The sequence below is a fragment of the Triturus cristatus genome, chromosome 4_1, assembly GCF_964204655.1.
Source record: "Triturus cristatus chromosome 4_1, aTriCri1.1, whole genome shotgun sequence".
Classification (NCBI taxonomy): Eukaryota; Metazoa; Chordata; class Amphibia; order Caudata; family Salamandridae; genus Triturus; species Triturus cristatus.
In genome coordinates, this window is record NC_140585.1 from 96,280,400 (window position 1) to 96,306,449 (window position 26,050).

Sequence of the window (26,050 nt, forward strand, 5' to 3'; positions counted from 1 at the left end):
TACATTCAGATTTAAGTATTAAATAACTGGCCAACATCTTGCCCACTTTGTTTTGACCTCTATGGTGTATGGATTTAACTTTAAGCAGGATATTGCAAGCATCAATGGTGACAAGTTTGTTAAGGGCAGACTTGGCTTTAATCAAGTTGTGTGGAACAGAAGAAGATTCAGAGGAAAAAAACATATGTTCTAATGCATTAGTTTGTTGTAGTAATGTAATATATTTCGCATGAGTTCGTTTTTTCCTTTCCGCTGAGTAGGCTGTGGAGAAAGCCCAAAAAGCCAAAGTGTTAAAAATAAATGGGTTTAGAGTTTGGTTAAATTAGAAAAACTCATTAATATACTTAGAAGCTTCTGAAACAAAATTATCCGATAAAAGAAAATTATTACATTTCCAACGACCAGTTTTAGAATTATTTAGAGATAAATCAAAGGGAAAACAGGGGCATGGTCCGCGATGAAAATGGAGCCAATTTATGGGGATTGGATGGAAGGAAGAAGAGGTTTAGTAACCAAAATATAGTCTATTCTATAGCTGTGGTGATGCACATTGGAAAAAAACATACATTTGCAAGCATCAGGGTTACCTGTTTTCCAAACATCAAAAAAACTGAACGAGTAGCAATGGCAAATTGAAATGCTTTATGAGATTTGTCAGGATTAAAGTTACATTTGGACTTCCTATCAGGAGAAGGATCTAACCATTGATTGAAGTCTCCTGCAACAAGAATGTTAGGATTGTTAATGGAAACTAATGTTATCTTGATGCTGTTCCAAAAATCTGGATCTGGTTTAATGGGCCCATACATATGAAATAAATAAATCTGTCTATTGTGAATTGCAACTGTAACCAGTACCCATCATCCATCATTATCACGTTGAGTTGATATAGTTTATGCCTGCAACTATTTATGAAGAAGAATGGCAACACCACCGTCAGATTAATAGCTGGAGAATAAACAACTTGGCATACCCATTCCCATTTCCATTTACGCGATCCAAAATACTTGCAGTCAGTTAGCTGCAAGTAAGTAACATGTTTAGTGAATCTAGACAAATGAGAAATTACCTTTTGTCTTTTAACAGGGTGTCCCAGACCATAAACATTCTACGAGAGAACGTTAAACATATTGGGTATTGGGATGAGAAATATCGGAACCGCAGTGACCAGCTGCAGAGACGCTGAAGGAAATAAAAATACACCATTTATAAGCAATATATAACACCTACGCAAGGCAAAAATAAAAACAAAAAACTTAAAAGCACTTAGCATAAAAGAAGCAGAAAATGAATATGAAATTTAAAATTAGAACTGAGAAAGAGACATTAAGATGAAGACACAGATCAAGGATTGAAATCCAGATCTTAAATGAAGAGCATAAAAATGAGAATGACGTAACAACACCAAGAGCAAGAAGAGCAGCAAGTAGATAGAGAATAGAATATAGAAGACAAAACAGCCAATTAGAAGAATTATAGTAGAAGAAAAATAAAAGTAGAGGATAATTATAAGTTAAGGGAGTTATTTAGGAGTGATGGGCATACATAGAATGAGGTGAAATACTTTGGAGAAAAGATTTTAGTTTGACAGGATCCTCAAAAGATTGTATGGTGCCTTCATAAGTAATTTTACATAATCACGGAAGTAAAATTCCATAACAAATGTGTAATTGCCTTATTTAAGGACATAAAGCAAGAAATTGTTTTCTTCTGGTATTAAATTCATTGGAGAGAATTTGAAATATGTAAATATTGTGACCAGACCTCATAAGGTTTTTTACATCGACATTAATTACCCAAAATCGATATTCTGCATCACAATATGTTTTCTTTCGATATTCTTGACCAACTATATTCTTGACCAACGATATTTTTACCATAATATTTTTACATGGCTATTCTGTCTGCACCACCTAAAGAAGAAGGCTTACAAGTAGCAAGAATGTCACTGGACATTTTAGCGCACTTTAAAGGTCGGTGTGTTATCTTTTGAAGTGGTCGGACATTGCCCATATACTGTAGGGGCAGCATGCACAAATATGCAAGTGGCTTTAAATGAAAAGCAATAATCTCTAAAATGAAGGTAAATGAAAAAAGTATCTAGTTTAAGCAGAGAAATATTATATCAGAAGCAAAGAAGGCACTCAAACAATCACAATTCTAGCATGAAGAGAGAATGAAAATGCAGGAGAAAGGGTTAAATGTTTTGAGAATGTAACAGCATGTGGACATATCAAGTAGCATTTGGTAAAGAGAGTTCAGTAAAAAAAAAAAGCCCAAATAAGCATGGAGATATACAGACAACATGTCTTTTGTTGAAGAGCCATCTGTTTTGAAAGTTTAAAATAATGTAGAAGTGTTGCAGATTGTTTTATGAGAGAATCACTGGTGCACCACAACAGGGAGCCATAGAGCAAGAGCAGCATGTTAGCAAAACAGCTGCTACTTGTGCCTGCAGTTCCGAATTGAAGAAGACACACCAGCAGCTCTAAGGGGCATATCAACAACAACCGGCGATAATTATCTCTAAGCGCACTTAGCTCTAGGATAATTATCGCCGGCTAGCGTGAATTTTTATCGCTGAGATAGCGTGCTATTAGCAACGCTAATCTCAATAGCGATAAAAATCCTAGCGCTATCTGGCTAACGTGAGATTATCACTGGAAACCCAGCGATAATCTCACGTTAGCTTGTTGATAGGGACAGGCAAACTTAGCCATGATATCCTCCTTCCATAGGATATCATGGCTAAGTCTGAAAAATACCAGACGTAAAAAAGCAGCGTTAACCGCGGTTAGCGATGCTTTTTTTGTCTCTAACAGGGTTAGCGACATTCTTGATAATAGGACAAATGTCGCTTAGCGACATTTCTCCTATTATTTTACTCTGGAACGCCCCCTTTGCATCTCATTAGAGATGCAAGGGGAAGCGTAGAGTAAAAGGGTGCTAACATGCAAATTTGCGTGTTAGCACCCTGTTGTTGATAGGGTGATAGTTTTATCTCTCCTTTTTTGGCTTTTAAAGCCAAAAAAGCAGAGATAAAGCCCTTGTTGATATGCCCCTAAGATTGCCTCAACAATTTGCAGAGACATTGCGGTGATAAAACAGCTGACCAAAGCCCACGAAAAGATGCTGTAGAGAGATGAAGGGCGCTGCGCTCGAGGGGAGCTCAGCAAGTCAACGTCATCTTGATCAGCGCCCATACTTGGCCCGGGTCTTCTTTTTCTAAAGAAGCAACGTTTTTAGCATATAAGTGCTGTACCCGCAGGGCATATCAGTTTTATAATCCCATGCATTCTTGCAAATATTGATCTCTTATCTTTCCTCATAGTCCATTTGCTCATAACCGATGGAGGTATATTACTTCCTGCTGGCTACCAGTGATCATCCGTCACGAAGATTCTGGATTCACTTTTTTACCCCAGAAAACGATATACATTTTCTATCACTGTTACCAATGTCTATGATAAGAATTCTGTAGAACTGCATTGCCGAGATTTATTAGATAATATGCTATTTTGTAATGCTCGCCACTGCCTCTGGTCTTTCAAATTGTGCTTGCTTGGAAACCTGCAAACTTCTTTCTACCTCAGTGATGCAGCCTGATGCTCCAAATTCCATGTCATCTAAGAATGTCAATTTTTCAGGAAACTCCCCCTTCGGCGAAGATCTAACCACAATGAGAGTCAAGGAGAAGTTAATGACATCGAACTGAAAGGTAATACAACACCACCATGGTGCCTAAACCCAGCGATGTATTTATACAACTCTGTCTTCCCCTGATTGTGTTGCTACTCACAGAAGAATATAATTAAGCCCTGGAAATATACCAACCCTGCCCTAACAGGTTGTTTTCTGATGCAAACTGAACTAACTCTAACATCACTGAAGAGAAGGGATCATGTTATGTTAGTAGCACATTGTTAAAAGTTGAGCTTCCATAATGAGGACTGGTCTGTCATTTACAGGTCTGGATGTAATGTGGAAATATAAGAAGCACAAATGCAAGCAAATTATTTTTGTCATCTTTCAGCACAATATGCCTTTTTCTGTGCCTCCAAAATCTGTACCATATTTTTACTGTTCAAGCTTGCAGTGATGCATGGTACCCACATCACCAGATCTGAGAGTAAACATCAGCTCTATCACATGCTTGGGGAATAACAACAACACACAGGCATAGGAAGCACAGAAAGAGACAGGTTGCACAGTAACACAGGCTAGTATGTGTGCATGATGCATGCTTGTCTTTGCATATGTTACCACATTAAAACTAAAACCTTTTGATTTACAAACGTTTGTTGTAAAGTATTGAAGGACTGCATATTTTTAGCAAGTTCTGGGTGTGTTACGATCAACAACTGGGGCTGCCCTTGCCATTGTTCAGGAAGTCAGGATGTCACCAATCCTAATTGGGGAAAAACCTGCTTCAGAACTGGGTTGCAGAGTGTATGCCCAGAGCTCTTCCAAGAGGGATAAAGCTAGAACTTCCTTTGACGTTTCCATTGCGGTGCCTATTTTATAGGCTCCGCTGTGGGAATGCCAAAAGAACTGCCCGCCAGTGACTAAAAAAGTCATAATATGGTGGGTGGTCTCACAAGGGTTTGGCGGTGCAGCGGCGGGACGGTCCCACCACCACACTGCCAAACTCATAATCCGCCCCTTAGAAACTTCTTTAGAACTTTCCCTCCAGAGAACCAGTGGAGACCAGGGTCAACATCGAAGCTGCTGCTGCCACCATTAAATCGCTATTTAGATTCAACATGCCCACTGGAAGGCTCTCAACTTCCAGAAAGATCTTTAAGTCTGGTGTAGGGGGATTTTACCAAGACAGAAATCAAAATTCTTCCACTGAGGTGCTGTTCATTGGCACGGATTCTAGACTTTGCCCACCTCTGATGACTGACAATAGTGCTAAGTTTCCAGCTGGAGGTGGGATCTCAGCTACGACCAGTGCCTAACTTCGCTGCCATCATCAAACCCTTCTTTGGTTCCAGCCTCCACCCTGACTCGCTGACAGCTCGTCGATGAGGACTTTTCTCCAAATGTTTTTCTATATTGGAAGGTAAACTTTTGACCAGGATGAACCTGGTCCCTGTTTCCGACCTGCAGTAGATCATAGTCTGCCTTAACTTTTGACTTGGACCAGTCTAGTGCAACTAGATAGCCATGAGTAACGCTTTGCGCTCTTAGGTGCTACTTTTCCCTAAAAACTCTAAAAATCATATCCCCGTTGTTATTTATCTGATGTTTGCAATTTTACTCTATTATTAAACTGGAGTTGGATTTTTATTGTGTTTTCTACCTTGTAACTGTTTTTGGACTGGTAAATGCTTTACCCTTTTCTCCTCCGTTTACCCTGGCAGCTACAGCTACCAGGAGTGGAGCTCAGGTTTAAATTATTGAGACCTAACTGGACCTAGTAGAGGATAGAGCCATTAATACTCGAAAGGAGTACTACCCACTTAAACTAAAAATACACATTTTCACAGGTGCAAAATAATATTTATCTTTACAGACATTAATGGTGGAACATCAACAGGAGTGTGGACACACTTTTAGGTGCAAATTCACTTTTTTATATAAATTCAGCAGAAAATTAGCATTACATTTAGGTGCAAAACACTTGGTCCAGACAGACAAATCAGTAAGACAACAGATTAGGTGTGCAATGTGTTGCTAATTATTACATCACATTTCCTCAACTGCTCATTGAAGTGCTAAATGGTGGTGGCGTTTTTTTTTCAGCTCTGGCAAAAGTCAAAGAGATCTGTAGCCAGACCTAATGACGACCAAACAAACCACATTAATTCAGAGATCTCCCCAATACCGGACTGACAATTAAATGCTCTGTAAATTCCTTTAAATATTTACATGACAGATGAAGCAAAATCCCAGAAAATCGGCAGAGGTGTCTAACTTGAATAACTTTCTATACGAGCCAACATGTGCTGCATGCAGTGCTTTTCGTTAGACATCTTTTTGGCTCATGCACTAGCTAAGGCTTCTCAAGCAGTTTTCCTGCCTCTGATGCCAGATCGCTCTTTGCTGCTTTCAGTATTCACTTTTTGGCAATTGATGACTGTTCACCTCATTAGACTTCATTTCGACCCTCCATGAGCTTGAGACCTTGCTTTGGGTATCACATGCCACCTGGGCTCTACACTGTCTCCAGACCTGCCAGCCTCTTCCTCACTGCCTCTGAACTCAGTGTCCTTGGGTGCTGAGGCTGATGCAAGCCGCTGAGCTGTTTTTGTGCTGAGACAATCTTGCACAGAAGGTTTCCAGAGTGTGTGCTCAGCTGCTGTGGAAAGGAACCCCGCTGCCTCATGCATTGTGCTGAAAGGCACCTGAATCAGAGCAGATGCAAATGCTAGTAAATGTAGCGGCATCTTTGACCTGGTGCACATGGAAGGATGTCTTTCTGTGCTGGGGCATGCTCCTGCATATCTCCTTGATGTGTTTGTTCACTTGCTGTACTTTTGTCAATGAATGGACCTGGGGGGAGCGACAGCTATAGCGAGTCTACCCATGGGATGTGTCGTGAGATGGAGCAGGCCAAGACAGAGTAGGGGCTAAGTTAGGGATAGCGGAAGGAGCAGATGTTAGGGAGAGAAATTTAAGGTAGGGAAGTTCAGAGCCCTTCTCCCCCTTCATACTTTGCGAGTTAGGAGTGATGTTTTTCAAGCTACGCCACAGTACAAGGTTTGTGCATCAGTGGATTTATACAGTAGTTTGCTGGGATGGAGAGTCTCCCTCGGTGGAGAACAAGGGAGGGGATGATGGTATGTGGGGTGTTGGAACAGGACGAGGAGGCTTCATTAGAGGATGTTGGTAGGGTAAGTGAGGTAGACACTGGTGGAATGCAAGAAGGACGGTGAATGAAGATTAAAGAATGAGGTCGGGTATAGGGGACTTGGGTGGATGGTTGGTACACCTTGAGAATTGTTTCGGGGAAAGGGGTTGTCAAAAATTGGATTTATTAATGAAGTTGATGATATGTTAAAGTTGTATTCAAGTTAATAAGCAATAATAGGAACCTGCCCTAATAAAGTGGTCTTTTATGCTTTATGATGGGGTTAGTGTGTGTGAATATCTCACAATTGTTCTTTCTGCTGCATGCTGTGTCCCTCTGTGTCACAGATCAGTCAATTTTCTCCGTCGCTCATCCCATCCTTGAGTGATTGCACTGTATGTTGGTCATTATGTTTTCAATAAATATTCACTCACAGTTTTATTGGTTGTTACTGGTTTTGCCATCACAGTTTCTACTTGTTGTTGTAAACTTTATTGTTCAGTCAACTAAAGCCATTACAATTGGTAAGATCTGCAGTGGATAATGCAGTTATCTAATACAATTATTAAAAGTTTCTGTATAAAAAGCATGTGAAGAGTGTATGTAAACATCAATCAATACATTGCAGATTATATTTACTAACAAATGAAAGAAGTGATTTAGGTGTATATTTACAAGCCCCTAGAGCCTCCGGTGCATTATATTTTTTTGACCCTCAAATGGCGCTCTGTGTTGGCCCATATTTACAAGGCCACGCAAACCACTTTCCACGGCTTTACACAGCCATGTCAAAATGGTCCTCTTTTACACAATAGTCTGCATCAAAGGCATATACCATGGGTGTTCCTATGCAACACCCATGACTTGTTGACACTGCTCCAGATTTACAAAGATTCGTAAATCTGAGGCAGCTCCAAAACCTTACACCTTTACAGCGGAGGCGTTACAGTTGGTGCAACGAGGAGAAATAATTGTATTTCTCCTCATGCTTTGCTCTCTCTATGTGTGCTGCATTCTGAGTCATTCTCACCATGATTCATTTTGAACAAAGCAAAGCCTGCAAGCTCGTTTGCCTCTGTGAATGGCACAGGAAGGGTTAAAATCCTTAACAGCAGTCACATATCGAAGATCTGCCAATGGGTTTCCACATTTAGAGCTTTGAGTGAGTATGGCTGAAGAATCCCAACTAAGTTGGAGGCAATTTAGCTGCAGATTTAGTTATTTCTTCCAGGCGGTGAATGGGACGCTTCCTGCCTGGAGGATGAAGTCTTCCATCTCGAAAGTCTTCAATGCGTTATTTACTTGGGCATACCGAGGATTGCCTCTGGTGTCCGAGATGTATTTTAGGTGACTATTTAATGATTGTCCTGACCCTGATATACTACTTCCGCATGGCCGCTTGGCAGTCTAGAGTCTGAGACACCAACCCAGTTCCAGCCTTAGCCTGGAATGACAAACGAAGCATGGTTGTTGAAAGATTTTCTTGTATGCCCTCCAGTGGGATTGTTCCAAGGCTACGTCTAATGTTCCTGGATATGCAAAGTGGTCATATATCACAGCGGGGAGAAATGTTGCCTTCATTACCCTCAGTATTGGGGCTGCTGATGAACTTTCACAGTTTCATTTGCGGTGTTGAACCCTGCACAGTGCATATTATCCTATACATTAGGTTCCTTAAACTATCTTCTAGCCTGTAAACACTCACCCTCACCATCCCTGCCTGGTTGGTAGACGTGCTTCTTCTCTTCAAACCTCATCACAACATAGTACTCACACTTCAACTTGCCACTTTCTAGTAATTTGAGGGTTCATGATTACATTTGAAACATACTCCCCTATTGCGGCAGAGGGGTATCTCAATGGGAGATACAACAATGTCTAATTCCAAGAAAATCGGATTTTTTTTTGCATATATTTTCCTCCTGCTGAAAGCAAAATTGGAACAGCATGCGATGATGGACCCAGTAATTAATGGTCATATGTAATAACGGCAGACACAGTTCCGCCTCGGACAGCCTAAAAACTCCTCATTGGCTTCCTATACGAAAAATGGCAGAATTCAAACTTCTATGATATGCGCACAGGGCTTTATATAATTATGGCCCCATGATTCCAGAATGGAATTCTAAATTCCCTCAAAAAAGTTGAAATCCACTAATTTAGCCTTGGCCAAAACTACAAGGATAAAAAATGTTAGACCCGGCAGCTGTCTTTTTACCTATCTTGTGGCCACCTACTGGAATCTCCCAACCATGGAGCTTCGCCGCACAGTTGACTACCTTAGCTTCAGAAAGAAGCTAAAAACTTGGCTTTTTCACGATTAATTGCTTTTTGCCTTGGTCTCTCCCCCAGTAAAGTAGTGATAGAAAATGTGAAGTTCTACAGTGGTATGACATCCCTTAGGAATGAATGTTTGCACTTTATAAATACCACTACATATTAAAATAAATAAACTTGCTCCTACTAAGTAACATGCAAGTGGGGTTACAAAGACTGATGAACCAGCGTGCAGTAGACTCTGACAACAACCAGCTGAAGAATAACCTCAAAAAGCCAAATGTAATTGTTCAAATTATTGAATTACTAAGCAGGGTAAATGGTTACTCAAAGGGTCCCCGATAGAAGAAACAGCCACATACACATGTCTGAGTGTTAAACTGGACTCACAGCCTATGAGCCACAAAAGGAAGTTTTTGTAAGGAAAGCAACTGTGCTAAACTTTGCCAGGAACGGCGTCAAGATCCTGGTGTAGTTGGGCATAGTTGTAGAAGTGGGCCTGAGCTCGGCCTACCAGTGCAAGGGGTTCGCCCTTCTCTGCACAGAGTCCTCAGACCAATAGGAAGAAGTTGGCACAGAAACTGGAATAAAAAATACAAAGTTTAATAAACCTCATGAGGTGGAACTACATTCACACAGCACCCTTCGGTATTGAATGAAGTAGCACACCAAACAGAAGGAGAATCTTCCTTTTATACCCACACAGGGGCTTAAAAGAGGGCGGTACAAGTACAGGAGAAGGTTTTATGTACATATAAGGTCATATAGAACTGCACAGTCAACAAGTAGGAGGAGTTAACAGTTTGCCAATGCTAGTAAACACATCCTGACAGTTACATACTACTAACAGCTGCAAGGACAGCTGAAAACTCACTGGGGATGTGCAAAGGTGGAAGATGCTAAATATAGTTAGTTTCTAGGCAGATTACAAGAGCAGTCAGCACTGAGGGAAAACAAAGCACATGATGAGCACGTGGCAGCACATGGCAAACAAAATGGCTGCCAGAAATACAAAATGGATTCCACAAAATGGACAAGATAGCCTCTAAATACAAGATGGATTCCGCTAATGCTAATCCAATCGCTGCCAATTTACAACAGACAACCCTTTTAGCATTAGCTGAAGACATTCGTTCCTCTGGGGTAATCTAAATATGCATCCCGTACATCTATTAGCATTATTTCGGCCACCTTTATTCAACATTTGTTGGGCTTTTGTTTCTGCAACATTCCTTTTGACAGGTGTACAGACAGAGATGCAAATGGAGCAAAGCATTGGACCACATTGGATACATACACAGCATGCAAAAAGTATCGTAATCATTACACACAGGATAGTAAGGAGCTTCCAGCCCCAAGCAGAAACAAGAGTCCAAAACCATCCAGCAAAAGTCCAAGTACCAGTCTCTGGATGAATTTCTGCAGCAATTTTATGCAGTTTTGATATTGCGTCATATACTGAAGGTGAGTGATCCGGTATGAATACGCAACAGCTGCTAACGATGATGCGACATGCACCACCTCGATCAGCCAGAACCACATCTAGAACCATTCGGTTCTGGAGAGCTACAATCCTTGCAATTTGCAGCTCCTCCATAATGTTCCCAAGTGCCATAGCTGTCTGATTGGTAACAGCTTCCACAACTCTAGTCAATCGTTTTATTTTCCTACTGTTTAATGCAGCACCCACAAAGAACAAACCTAATTTAAAATCGACATATTGTTGCAGAGTGGTATCAGTTTGGTCTACTTCGTCAGCATTTATTGTCCTTTTATATCTATTTCTAGAGATATCGTTGAATAATTTAAGGTCCCGGTGGTATGATGCAGGTGCCAGAAACACAGGGGGCAATAGAAAGGACACATAGCACACACCTGACCATCCAGCAGGTAGTTGATAATATCCGTGGCTACCACAGATAAAGTAAGTATTATGTGAGGTTATAAAACTACTGTTGTTTACACCTTCAATAGTCAGAATTACAGTACATTTGCTTTTCCCCACTGGAATCCTTCCAATACTGCTTACACATATATCTGCTTTAGCTCTAGTAACAGAAATCACAAAATGTTCATTACTGGTAAAAGTTCTCATATTTGTGAAGACATATGGTGTTGAAATATTGTCCGGCTGATACTCTTCCCATTCCCATTTGGTCCCTTTGGATTGAGGATACCCATCTTTATCTTGGTAGCATACTTTATTTAGGCGAAAAAGAAGCCCGCCTAATGTACATCTTCCAGATGCAAACAAAAGCGCATACCAAGCTTGACAAGAACCATTATGAGAAAAGGGAAGAGGAATAAAAGGTGTTCCTCCTTTCTTTTGATGTGCAGGTATCATCCCACACACCCAACAGTTGGTAGCATTTGTGGCATTATGAGTATGATGCAACATCTGGATAAAGGTATTATTTAAATAAGATTGTCGATGCTTCTGCTCATGGTAGGGAAGCGTAAAGTAGTGGTGTTCAACTGATACTGGAGTAGTAGCGATCAAAAGCACTCGAGCAGGATCCACTTTCTCAAAAAACCAGGTTATCACTGCTACAGCCACCATAGCAACAACAAACCCTATAGCACAAATAATCTTTCTCTTAGCAACAGTTGATATCATTGTGGACATGATCAGCTTGTCGTTGGAAACAATCGTTGGAGCTCTTATCCCTGGGCAGCCGTTGGTTTCTTCACCGAGGGTCAAGACGGGTGTTGCTACACTATACAGGACTGATCCCCCCCCTTGCCACATCGGCATTCCGTTTCACTAACCCAGGGCGGTTGCTCAACCAGTCTATTTCGACGATGCAGGCTCTTTCCGTTGTCTCATTTGGTATCGGGATACTCCAGGAATCGTGTGGTCCGGGAAGACTCCCTCAGGTTCGTCAGGTAATATGGCTTGGCCTTTCTCTGTATCCAGGATGTCCCGATGGTCGATTAAGGCAGCAGGATCCACCAAGGTAGACAGCACTTTCTTGCAGTGGGTAGAGTGCACCCAGTTCCTCCTGTTCGTCACTCGGACCACAGTTCTCGTTGAAAGGAGCACCTGCTCTGGGCCGCGCCACCTCGGTTCCAAGCTGCTCGACCTCTGGAATGATCGGATCATCACCTGTGGTCTCCAGGTCGAAGTCCATGGCCTTCACCTGCAGACCTATCAGGAAGAGCTTCTCGAACCTGTTGATGAATAGAAACCAAACTGTCAGTCAATTGTGATAGGTAGTCACTCATAAACACACATGGTACATCATGTATGGGACGTGGTTTAGGAATTCCCCAAATGTTCATAGGCCTTACAAACACCACCTCATATGGTGTAAGACCAGATCGCGAATGTGGCACTGATCTAATGGACAACAGTGCCAAAGGTAATGCGTCTGGCCAACTCAAGGATGTGGAAGCCAGTATTTTTGCTAGTTTTAGTTTAATGGTGGCATTATACCTTTCCACTAGCCCTGCTGATTGTGGATGGAGTAGTATAAAGAAAGGTGGTCCCAGCATACAGTTCATTCAAAACAAAACATTAACATTAATGGGACATAATTTAGACGAATAACTCAAAAAGGTTCGAATGTTATTTAATCACATCGAACATGTTACATTCTTTCAAATGGAATCAGAAGGATTTTTAAGCAACAATTTGAAAAAGTAAAACACGTGCCCAAGGGAAGGATGGGGGGTGAGTGAAATAGTGCAGAATTTGGAAGGAAGTGAACACAGTGGTAAAAGTTACTGAATTACACTCAAATTGGACGGCATATTTGAGTCACTGCCGTATTTTGAAAACAGATTCAATCATAATCACAATATTGACAATTCGGAATAATGCCATATAGAAACAATCACAGTGCATCATGTACTGTTGACGATATTGGCCGAAGCTGTTGAGTCGACGTTTCGACCCCTTGAGTGTTGTAGGTGTTGGATGTAACCTTACGAAGTGGGGTCTTCATCAGGACAGGGATAGACACAGAGGGAGGGTGGGCACCATGTCCGTTGGTGGACAGGCCTCTAAGACGTCCGCAGGTCGTCAGAGAGAGAGGGAATCAAAGCTCCTCGGTGGTAACTGACGGGCGTAGAGAGTGGTGGACACCATCGACCACAACTCGTGGGGGTTAAGTCTTAAGATTAATGGAAAGGCATTGCCTGGAGATCAATCCAGGTGTTGTGGATGGTCGAACTGCTGGAGACAAATCACTGCTAGTTCACCAAAAGAAAGAATCCTACGTCTCAGCGTCTACTGCATCAATGAATGGGCATGGAAAGCAGCGTGAAATTTCTGCTTAATTCCTAGTCCCTTCAGGACATATTCAACAACTTGCCCAATAAAATGGGGTCCGTTATCACTCCATAAAAGTTTATAGACACCAAATCTAGGGAAGAATTCATTCAAAAGTACCTTTGCTGTAGTGAGAGCTGTATTGTCCTTCGTGGGGTATGCCTCTATCCATTTACTGAAGGCACATACCACTACCAAAACATACTTTAAGTTGTTACAGCGCTCAAGCTGGATGTAATCCATTTGCAAAACTTCAAAAGGTGCGGTTGGCGTAGCAAACCCTCCTGTAGGAGTTCGTGTCCCTTTACCAGGATTATGCTGAAGACAAATCAGACAAGACTGCACCATCTTTTTAACTGTGCCGGCAATTTCTGGATACTCCCAAACTTGCATGAGCAATTTCGTTATCGAGGAGGCTCCAACATGTGACGGCCCATGTGCCATATGTATCATAGGTTGTAAATAGGCTGTAGACAATCTCCACTTGCTCATCTCTTTATTCCTCCAACAGCCCTCATCGTCCAATGTTCCCTCCTTAGACCATTGCTCAATTTCTTCTGCAGAAGCAGATCTCTGCATATCTAGCACTTCCTGTCTGGTATCAGCCAGCGTTCAGCCTGTGACTTCACTACGTACATAGACGTGGTGCTTCGCTGCATGGCAGTTTCACGGGCTGTTTGGGCTGCAAAAGCATTGCCTTGTCCAACTTATCAGTTACTTTCTTATGTGCGCTACATTTAACAATTGCTATTCTCTTCGGGTATGTTAAAGCAGTCAAGAGATTATGTACTAATTCTTCGTGCATTATTTGCATCCCGTGGGATGTAAGAATGCCCCTCTCCTTCCAGAGTAGCCCAAAATCATGAGCCACTCCAAAAGCATAGCGGCTATCTGTATAAATGTTCACAGATAAGTCAGTACTAAGTTCACACGCTCGTGTTAAAGCTATTAGCTCAGCTGCCTGAGCTGACTTCTGTGGAATAGGAGCTGTCTCAACTACCGTCTGAAGTGTTGTAATTGCATATGCAGCTGACGTTGTACCATCTGGTAACTTCAAACAGGACCCATCAACCCATAGTTCCCCATCAACACTTGAAAGGGGCGTGTCTTGCAAATCGACACAACCCTTTGTCTGTTCCTCAGTAAGGAATATACAATCATGAGACTCCTGTGACTGAGACTGAGTCACCGGGTATGACAACAAAGTGGCTGGGTTTAGTGTAGCACATCTCTTTAGTGTAATGTGAGGGGCCAACAATGTCAATTCGTATCCTATCAGACGAGCACTAGTTAAATGCTGCGTCTTCGTCTGATTTAAAAGGGCATTAACCGCATGGGGTACTAGCACCAACAGCTTATGTGACAAAACTATCCCTTCACTCTGACGTAGTGAGACAGCTGTTGCTGCAACTGAAAGGAAGCATCCAGGTAATGCACAAGCAACAGGATCAAGTACTGCTGAAAAATATGCACAGGGACGCTGTTTGTCACCGTGTGTCTGCACTAAAACTGACAATGCGCATCCATCTTTCTCATGTACATAGAGTGTAAAAGGCTTCGTATAATCTGTAGTACATAACACTGGTGCTGAACAAAGAGCTTGTTGTAACTGTCGGAAAGCAGTCTCACATTCATCTGTCCATGGGAGGGGCATTGGAGTATCTTTAGTCAAAAGTGCTAGCAAGGGTTTAACAATGTGTGAAAACCCTAATATCCATTGCCTACAAAAAGAAGTAAGACCAATGAATGCACGGACATCTTTCTGAGTATGGGGCACTGGTGTGAATAAAATAGCTTTTATACGATCTGGTGTGAGTGCACGGCCCTCCTTAGACAGAAGGTGACCTAAGTAGGTTACCGTCGGTCTACAATATTGCAATTTCTTTCGTGACACTTTGGGATGATGGGAAGCAAGAAAAGAAAGCAAGGACAAAGTACATTTTTCACACTGTTCAGGGGTATCAGCTGCCAACAAGATGTCATCGACATATTGTAGGAGAGCCACACCTTCAGGCAAAACGAAAGAATCAAGTTGTCTTTTTAATGCTTGACTGTAAATACTAGGACTCTCAGTATAGCCTTGAGGAACTCTACAAAATCTATACGATCGATTATTCAAAGTGAAACCGAACAAATATCGGCTATCAGGATGAATAGGGATCGAAAAGAAAGCATTCTTCAAGTCCATCACAGAGAATGTAGTTGCTGTCGGAGGAACCAAAGTAAGAAGTGTTGTTATGTCAGAAACCATGGGGTATTGTGGTACTACAATCTTGTTAACTTCTCGCAAATCAATAATGAATCGGTAAATCCTAGTGTCAGTATCTTTTTTTCAGAATAGGAAGAATCGGACTGTTACAAACATTGTAAGGAACTTCCTCAACAACCCCCACTTCAATGAGATCATGGACAATACGTATGAGTGCTTCTTCACCTTCCTGTGAAATTTTTTATTGAGGCAAACGTGGCAGCACAGCGCCCTCCTTAACACTAATATGTACTGGTGGAATAACCATTTGCCCTACATCAGTGTCTGAAGTAGCCCACAAATTACTAGGGAGTCAAGCTAATGCAATATCCTCTTTAACAAGACAAGCTATCTCCTTCACAGGATGGTTGTCATTCAAGATAACACGTACACCTTCTGGAGAACATCGTATCGTAGCCCTGAAATACTTGAGCATATCAAGACCCACAATATTGTCTGGTGTATTCGGGGAAAGCAAAAATGGACATGGAGCAGTAAATTTATCCACATGGAATGTAAGCGGTTGTGACAGTGGGCTAAGGGAAGGGGTTCCATCGAAACCTATCGATGTAATGGTTAAGCCAGACAGGGGAGCCCTTGGAACCAATTGTTTAGACAAGGCGCTACGAGTAGCTCCTGTATCAACCAGAAACTGATCAGTAGAACCCAAATCATTTGCTGTAACATAGGGACCCCTCTGATCTACTGGAACTTCAACTGATTCCTTACCCCATCCTAGGCAATCCTATGCATAAGCAGAATCTTGAGAATCAGACGGCACATAGTTGGACATTTGATATTGGTTCCTTCTATCAAAAGCGTTAAACCCATCCTGCCCACGTACATTAGAATCAAACCTAGCACGATCACCTGTGCTTCCTCTAGGCCCTGAATATCCTGAACGATTTCTCATTTGTCCCCGACCACGTGGACACTGCTGAGCACGCAGTGCTGGACAATCGGAAGCCCAATCCCAAATTTCTTACAGTACGCGCACTGGTCAACAGACAAATTCGAAGGAGTATAAGAAGGGAAAGACGAACCATAAGATCCACGTCCACCTCTATCACTACCTCTAATAGGCGGACCATAAGCCTGAGCCAACATAACCTTCGTTTTTAATTCTTTAGTCTTCTTATCCTCATTAACCTTTGCTTCTATTTCCTGGCGTTCATAATACTGAGCCATAGTCAAAAGAGAAACAGGAGAAGAGGTAGTCCATGAACTCTCACTGGCCTTTAAGCGACTACCTATTCCTGGCAACAGGTTTGCGACATATTTATCGACAAACAGATGTCTGCCCGTGTCATCTGTCAATGACTGGCCACTAAAATCGTGGAACGCGTCTTCAAAGCGTGTAAAGAAATCAGAGACCGATTCATCTGCCTTTTGCCTACAAGAAGCTAAAACAGTCCAATCTATCTTTTTATGGGGCATAATCGTTTTTAACGTATCTAATATAGCTGCGGGAAGATCTAAAATTAACTGACATGGCTGCTGTGCGGGTTCCCTTTCTACATCCATTTGTTCTAAGTCTTTCCATAACGCCCCAAAAGCTGCACGATCATCAATTTTACAAACAGTTATCCACATATCAGGCGGTAATATCAATCCGAAAAATAAATCAATATCAGGCAAAGTCATAGTACAAGAGCTAATAGCACCCTCAACTTCCTCATAAAAAGTGGCTGGATTTTTCCGCGGATCAGGCAATGCAGTTTTAAGTACCATGACATCCGTCCTATTCCAAGGAGTGTAAACCCAATTATAAATAAAATAACCCTTTGCATCGATAGAGGCCTTATCATCACTTGTACCCTGTCCTTTAGGAGGAACATACAAAGGCGCGGCCTCCCGCATAGGTTTCGCATGAACTATCATAGTCTTATCTGTTCCGAAGATAGAAGCTTGTGCCATGCTGGTCTGAGATGTCTGTGCAGCTATGTCTGCAGCCTTTTTCTCCTCTCACAAACGGACTGCATCAACACGCAGTTTAACCAAACACCTGATTGTATCAGTCACCTGGGGGAAAACAAAAAGACCATTATGCATTTGCTTACAATTAACTGCTACATCGTCAGGCTCTAACTCCTCAGAATATTTCCTAAACAGCTCAAGGACCTCTGCGGCAAACACCTCAGTAAAATACAGCTGCTTCCTTTCCTGCCACCATTTCATACTATCTAGAAGTTCAGAGGTGGGGGCAGTGCTAAGAACTGCTTTACGAGCAGCAGATCTAAGCTGGGACGCACGCTCAGCGGTCAACATAGAACGAGTTTATCGTGCCTTGTGTTCCTCCGAACTAGAGTCCTCATCTGACTCATGAGGGGCAGAAGGAACAGTATACGGAGGTGGAGGACGATCTAATAATAAGAAATCATCTTGTGGTTTATTAAGTATAGGATAAAGGGGCCACCGAACAGCGTATTGGCCAGTTACCTGTAAATTGCGCTCCCTATCTTCTCTCTCTTTTAACTCTTTTATTTCTTTGTTTTTCAACTCTAATGCTTTCGCATAAATGTTCTTTCGTTGTTCTTTTTCAATCAAGGCTTGCTCACGCTTCATTCGTTCACGCACTTCTTTCTCCCACATTCGTACACAGTCAAACATATCTTGCCTAGACTTTCGCTTAAACATACATTGTTCCACATACTCAATCTTTCGTAAATCAAATGACCCATGCATAGGCCAATGCAACTCAGAATCCTTACGAGTGTATTTATTCCATAATATGCTGTACATTATAGAAGAAAGACCATACTTAATATACATATCCCCATTAGGTGTCCCCTCTGGGGGGGCCGGTTGTGCTTCATCGAGTCTCAAATTGGTACCACTACAAAAGCAACACATCCTACGAAGTGTGCTGAAAACAGGCATGCCAAAAATAGTGCAGAATATGCAGTATTATAATCAAGGTAGCACTTAAGGTACCTTTAGTACGATGTGCTTTTCAAATCAATTCAGATAGAGAAAATTCTCCTCATTACCTGCCTATATAAATTGCAAATTATATATGAATCACATAGAAATCTAAGTTGGCCAAAACAAATTCCAAAATACAAAAGCCGCAGTAAGTGTTACTAAACTACCTTACCAATCCCAGGCATCAAAACGAAGAGCAAGTGCCGCAGAAGGACACTTACCAATCACTACTTGGTGTCCAGGTTCCAACTGCCAAGTTCTAAAATCGACCAAATGGTCACTGCACGGTGAATCAACAGAAGAGATCTCAGTCGAGGACCGGCACCACCTGGATGGTCAGATCAGAAAGAAAGGAAAAACGCTGTGGTTGCCAAGACTCGGGTCTCATCGGGCAACGATCGCGTCCAGAGCGAGATTCCAATCCTTCGTCGCGACCAATCCTTTGGGCATCCGAGTCGCCGATGGGCCCCACGTTGGGTGCCAATTTGTAGAAGTGGGCCTTAGCTAGGCCTACCAGTGCAAGGGGTTCGCCCTTCTCTGCACAGAGTCCTCAGACCAATAGGAAGAAGTTGGCACAGAAACTGGAATAGAAAACGCAAAGTTTAATAAACCTCATGAGGTGGAACTACATTCACACAGCACCCTTCGGTATTGAATGAAGTAGCACACCAAACAGAAGGAGTATGTTCCTTTGGGCTCCTAAAAGAGGAGTTACTAAGTGTTGCGTTAGGCTTTTCAGTGAGAGGGGGCCCGATTCACAGAACTAACTTAAGACAAAATCCTATACTTATTACTTTTGGTATTGACAGAAGTTAAGATTTTGTCTTAAGTTTGTCTTAAGTCTGTCTTAAGACAAACTTAAGACAAACTTAAGACAAAATCCTAACTTCTGTGAATACCAAAAGTAGTAAGTTTAGGATTTTGTCTTAAGTTAGTTCTGTGAATCGGCCCCAGGGTGTTTGCACCCTCTATCCATTCTTTAGCCCATGAGGGCATCTTTATACTCTACTTGTTATGCATCATGTACTTTATAGTTTAATAAACATGTGGCTATACTATGATGAAGAGAGGGATTCTTTTGGTATTTTAAATAAGATAAGGCTCAAGCCCTCTGCACATTATCTGCTGCTATGGTCAGATGGATGTGCCATAGCTTGTGTATTAATTATTTTTCTGCTTTTGTAGATGATGTTACTCAATTTGGTTGAACACTGTTATGGGTTCCAGATAAACAAAGGTCCGGGTCAGGAGGGGAACTGGTGGCATCCAGCGCTTTGCTATGCACTATGCAATCTATAGTATAATACCCATATACTATGTTCCAGGTTTTTTCACATTTGCTGCCATGACGGGGGTATCCATATGATGCACTAAATATGCCAAGGCCTAAGCACTGTGTTCATGATGTTATACAATTCCATAAATATGGCGGGACTTATGCTATGCATTTTCCACTTCTTGTTTTTAAGATTGTGCACTATGTTTTTTTACTTCTCGTGGAAATGGTTATTGTAATTTGGTGTATGCTTTTTATGTTTATGATTTTTATTAAATAATAAACTATTTTCATAAAGCTCAGCTGTCACCAACCCCAGACTGAAACGAAACAAGCAGCAGGGACAAAATGTCTAAAGTAAGTAAATACCAACTTTCTAAAAGTGGCATATGCTAAACCGCAATTTTAAAACTTCACCATAAGTGAGTGACACCAAACTTGAAAAGTCTATCTCTTCACAATTGGAAATTACACTTAAAAGATGTAATAAGTAATCCCAATGCAATCCTATGGGAGAGATAGGCCTTGCAGTAGTGAAAAACGAAATTGGGAGTTTTATACTACCAGGACATTTAAGACTTAAAAGTACAAGCCCATCCTTTTAAATACATTGCATCTTGCCCTTTGGGTTAGGAGGGGCCTTCCTTAGGCATGTCTTATATGTATAAATGTGGAAGGTTTAGGCCTCGCAAGAAGGTTACTTTTCCAAGTAGAAGCACATAAAGGCTCTGCAATTGCAGGCCTGAGCCATGGTCAGAGGGCTACATAAGCGGGTGGCACAATGATTGCTGCAGGTCAACTATTAGCATTTAATTCACAGACCCTGGGCACACGTAGCACACTTTGCTAGGTAAGGATAAGTACATTAATGATGGCAATTTGGGTTAAGTCAATGTTACCATCTTTAGGGGAGATAGCACAAGCACTTTAGCACTGGTCAGTAGAGGTAAAGTGCTCAGAGTCCTGAAACAAAAAAATCGAGGTCAGGAAATTGAGGGAGGCAGGAAAAAAGTTGAGGGAAGATCACCTTAAGGCTGTCAGGTCTAACATGTGCTCCCCCAGCTGAAAGTGGGGAGAACTACCCAACCCCTTGGGAGCTCTCTTTACTAAGGTGAAAGAATCTGGAGAGACAATCAGCAGTGGTATTGTTTGTCCCTGATGATGCTCCACCATAAAGTCCATTCCCTGTAGGGAGATGGACCACTTCAATAGTTTGGGAATTTCACCCTTCATCTGCATGAGACATCTGAAGAGCCGGTGGTCTGTCAGAACCAGGAGGTGAGTCCCAAATAGGGATTTTCTCAACTTCTTCAGTGACCAGACCACAGCAAAAGTTTCTCTTTTAATGGCACTCCACCTCTGTTTCATTAGATGTAACCTCCTACTAATTTAGTCTACCAGTTGGTCTAGGCCCTCCTAATTCAGCTGTTCTAGGGCTGCCCCATGCCATACTTTGAAGCATCTGTCTGCAAGATGAATTCCTTGGAAGAGTCAGGGGCCCTAAACACAGGGGCTCTGCACATGGCTTTTCCGACAAGCCTCGGTTCAGCTCACCAATCTGGGCTGCTTCTTGGGAGTCATTTCATTTAAGGGGGCAACAATAGTGCCATAGCATGAAAAATATTTTATAGTAGCCAGTGAGACCCTAGAGGGGGGTGCACCTTGCCTTCACCTTTCAGGTGTCTCAAATACACCATGGAATCCTGCCCATAGTGGCACTTACTGGTCTTGATGGTCAGGCCTGCCTGTTGCAGAGCCTGAAGCTCCTACATGGAGGTGATGCAGGTGTTTTCTACCCAGCTTGAAATGTAGACAGCGATATGGTCCACGTAGGTGACACAGAAAGAACCCCCCACCAACCAGGATTCTACTAACCAACCATTGGAAGGTAGCAGAGGCATTCTTCAATCCAAAGGGCATCATCCGCAATCGGCAATGGCCCTCAGGGGCTCAGTATACTGACATCTCTTAGACATCGAATACTGTCTACCTTGTCAACATCATGGACAACAGATGTGTGAGTCCAGGGGTGAGTGAAAACAGGGGGGCAAACTGTCTCAGCAACTGTTAACAGTCTTCTGCTGCTCTGGGGCCAGTCTGGTAGAGAGGTGGACACTCTCCACTGACCATCATGTTCATGCGCAGAGAAGTGGTCAAGGAGAGGTTCACTGTCCTCTTCCACCCCCTCATCTGTCACGAGAAGCATGCTGTGAGTCATGATTCGGTTAACATGTTGCGTTAGGCTTTTCAGTGAGAGGGGGCCCGATTCACAGAACTAACTTAAGACAAAATCCTATACTTATTACTTTTGGTATTGACAGAAGTTAAGATTTTGTCTTAAGTTTGTCTTAAGTCTGTCTTAAGACAAACTTAAGACAAACTTAAGACAAAATCCTAACTTCTGTGAATTCCAAAAGTAGTAAGTTTAGGATTTTGTCTTAAGTTAGTTCTGTGAATCGGCCCCAGGGAGTTTGCACCCTCTATCCATTCTTTAGCCCATGAGGGCATCTTTATACTCTACTTGTTATGCATCATGTACTTTATAGTTTAATAAACATGTGGCTATACTATGATGAAGAGAGGGATTCTTTTGGTATTTTAAATAAGATAAGGCTCAAGCCCTCTGCACATTATCTGCTGCTATGGTCAGATGGATGTGCCATAGCTTGTGTATTAATTAATTTTCTGCTTTTGTAGATGATGTTACTCAATTTGGTTGAACACTGTTATGGGTTCCAGATAAACAAAGGTCCGGGTCAGGAGGGGAACTGGTGGCATCCAGCGCTTTGCTATGCACTATGCAATCTATAGTATAATACCCATATACTATGTTCCAGGTTTTTTCACATTTGCTGCCATGACGGGGGTATCCATATGATGCACTAAATATGCCAAGTCCTAAGCACTGTGTTCATGATGTTATACAATTCCATAAATATGGTGGGACTTATGCTATGCATTTACCACTTCTTGTTTTTAAGATTGTGCACTATGTTTTTTTACTTCTCGTAGAAATGGTTATTGTAATTTGGTGTATGCTTTTTATGTTTATGATTTTTATTAAATAATAAACTATTTTCATAAAGCTCAGCTGTCACCAACCCCAGACTGAAACGAAACAAGCAGCAGGGACAAAATGTCTAAAGTAAGTAAATACCAACTTTCCAAAAGTGGCATATGCTAAACCGCAATTTTAAAACTTCACCATAAGTGAGTGACACCAAACTTGAAAAGTCTATCTCTTCACAATTGGAAATTACACTTAAAAGATGTAAGAAGTAATCCCAATGCAATCCTATGGGAGAGATAGGCCTTGCAGTAGTGAAAAACGAAATTGGGAGTTTTATACTACCAGGACATTTAAGACTTAAAAGTACAAGCCCAGCCTTTTAAATACATTGCATCTTGCCCTTTGGGTTAGGAGGGGCCTTCCTTAGGCATGTCTTATATGTATAAATGTGGAAGGTTTAGGCCTCGCAAGAAGGTTACTTTTCCAAGTAGAAGCACATAAAGGCTCTGCAATTGCAGGCCTGAGCCATGGTCAGAGGGCTACATAAGCGGGTGGCACAATGATTGCTGCAGGTCAACTATTAGCATTTAATTCACAGACCCTGGGCACACGTAGCACACTTTGCTAGGTAAGGATAAGTACATTAATGATGGCAATTTGGGTTAAGTCAATGTTACCATCTTTAGGGGAGATAGCACAAGCACTTTAGCACTGGTCAGTAGAGGTAAAGTGCTCAGAGTCCTGAAACAAAAAAAATCGAGGTCAGGAAATTGAGGGAGGCAGGAAAAAAGTTGAGGGAAGATCACCTTAAGGCTGTCAGGTCTAACATGTGCTCCCCCAGCTGAAAGTGGGGAGAACTACCCAACCCCTTGGGAGCTCTCTTTACTAAGGTGAAAGAATCTGGAGAGACAATCAGCAGTGGTATTGTTTGTCCCTGATGATGCTCCACCATAAAGTCCATTCCCTGTAGGGAGATGGACCACTTCAATAGTTTGGGAATTTCACCCTTCATCTGCATGAGACATCTGAAGAGCCGGTGGTCTGTCAGAACCAGGAAGTGAGTCCCAAATAGGGATTTTCTCAACTTCTTCAGTGACCAGACCACAGCAAAAGTTTCTCTTTTAATGGCACTCCACCTCTGTTTCATTAGATGTAACCTCCTACTAATTTAGTCTACCAGTTGGTCTAGGCCCTCCTAATTCAGCTGTTCTAGGGCTGCCCCATGCCATACGTTGAAGCATCTGTCTGCAAGATGAATTCCTTGGAAGAGTCAGGGGCCCTAAACACAGGGGCTCTGCACATGGCTTTTCCGACAAGCCTCGGTTCAGCTCACCAATCTGGGCTGCTTCTTGGGAGTCATTTCATTTAAGGGGGCAACAATAGTGCCATAGCATGAAAAATATTTTATAGTAGCCAGTGAGACCCTAGAGGGGGGTGCACCTTGCCTTCACCTTTCAGGTGTCTCAAATACACCATGGAATCCTGCCCATCGTGGCACTTACTGGTCTTGATGGTCAGGCCTGCCTGTTGCAGAGCCTGAAGCTCCTACATGGAGGTGATGCAGGTGTTTTCTACCCAGCTTGAAATGTAGACAGCGATATGGTCCACGTAGGTGACACAGAAAGAACCCCCCACCAACCAGGATTCTACTAACCAACCATTGGAAGGTAGCAGAGGCATTCTTCAATCCAAAGGGCATCATCCGCAATCGGCAATGGCCCTCAGGGGCTCAGAATACTGACATCTCTTAGACATCGAATACTGTCTACCTTGTCAACATCATGGACAACAGATGTGTGAGTCCAGGGGTGAGTGAAAACAGGGGGGCAAACTGTCTCAGCAACTGTTAACAGTCTTCTGCTGTTCTGGGGCCAGTCTGGTAGAGAGGTGGACACTCTCCACTGACCATCATGTTCATGCGCAGAGAAGTGGTCAAGGAGAGGTTCACTGTCCTCTTCCACCCCCTCATCTGTCACGAGAAGCATGCTGTGAGTCATGATTCGGTTAACATGGACCACCCTTAGGGGGTTTCTAGGGGTCTGGAGGTCTACCAGTTAGGGGGCCTTTTATTTTTTTATCCCTTATGGGCCAGTACAGTGGTCCTGAGGAGTTCTGGGCTCTCTTGTTTCCATTACCCATACTTTTTGGTCAGGCTGAAACTCCACCAATGTGGTTGTACCAGAGTTTCATGACTTCTTGGCTGGCACCTAGGTTACTTTTCCCATTTTTTTTAGAAATATTACATATGGTTGCAGAAGGCCAGCATGTAGCTGACCACATCCTGTGGGGGTTTCTTGGGAGCTTGCTCCCACCCCTTCCTGGCAAGGCTCAGAGTTCCCCTAACAGGGTGTCCATATAGGAATACAAAGGTGCTAAACCCTACTCCTTTCTGTAGCTCCTCCCTGTAGGTGAAGAGAAGGCATAGCAAGAGGACATCCAACTTATGCCTCATGGGCTCAGACAGGCCCATATTCATGCCATTCAATGTCTTGTTGAATCCCTCCATAAGACTATTGTTTTGGGGGTGATACGGTGTGGTGAGTTATACCACACTCACCTCACATCGATTTCATGTGCGCGGTCATTAAGTTAGTGCCTCTGTCAGACACTAACTCCTTGGGGAACTCAACATCTGTAAAGAGCCCAATCAGAGCTCTAGCCACCATAGTTGCCGTTACTGACCTCAGAGGGTGGCCTATGGGTAATGGGTGGCATGGTCCACAAATACCAGGACAAACCTGTTGCCCAGGGCTTGATGTCGAAGCCTACCCTTTGAAATGGTGTTGCCAATGACAGATAATGGGTTCAGAGGAGCTTTATGCTTTTTCCCTGATTTCTCACTGGCCTCACAGGTGAAACAAGACCTACAGAAGACATCTGAGGCTGTCTTCATTGAACCCAATAGAAGTGGGAGACAAGCCTGGCAATGGTCTTGTCCCACACCAAATGTCCTGCCAGGAGTTTATCATGACCCAAACCCAGTAGAAAGGTCCAGTAACACTGGGGGACCCCCAGCACACAGGCTTCCCCAGCAGCAACAATCTTAGGCTCGCTATAAATGAGATTGTTCTCCCAGTAGCTCAGGTGATCACCAGAGGTATCAACTGCTGCATGGGCTGAGCCTTGGTATTGCAAGCCCTCGACAGTGGGACAGTCTTTCTGGCCTTTGCAGAATTCCTCCCTTGAATTCCCACCCTCACCCTGTCAGGTGGCAAGCTCTGGTAGGTCACCTAGGGTTGCAATGT

At 42.6% G+C, this 26,050-nt stretch overlaps 1 protein-coding gene across 1 annotated transcript in view; it reads left to right on the plus strand.

The window, feature by feature from the left end:
* LOC146839639 (uncharacterized) overlaps window positions 1-26,050 on the plus strand; it is a 296,238-nt gene that overhangs the window by 119,121 nt on the left and 151,067 nt on the right. Inside the window, exon 3 of the mRNA XM_085650375.1 lies at window positions 3,648-3,718. Within this exon, the coding sequence (XP_085506501.1) occupies window positions 3,648-3,718 (71 nt within the window). The remainder of the gene's footprint in view (window positions 1-3,647; window positions 3,719-26,050) is intronic.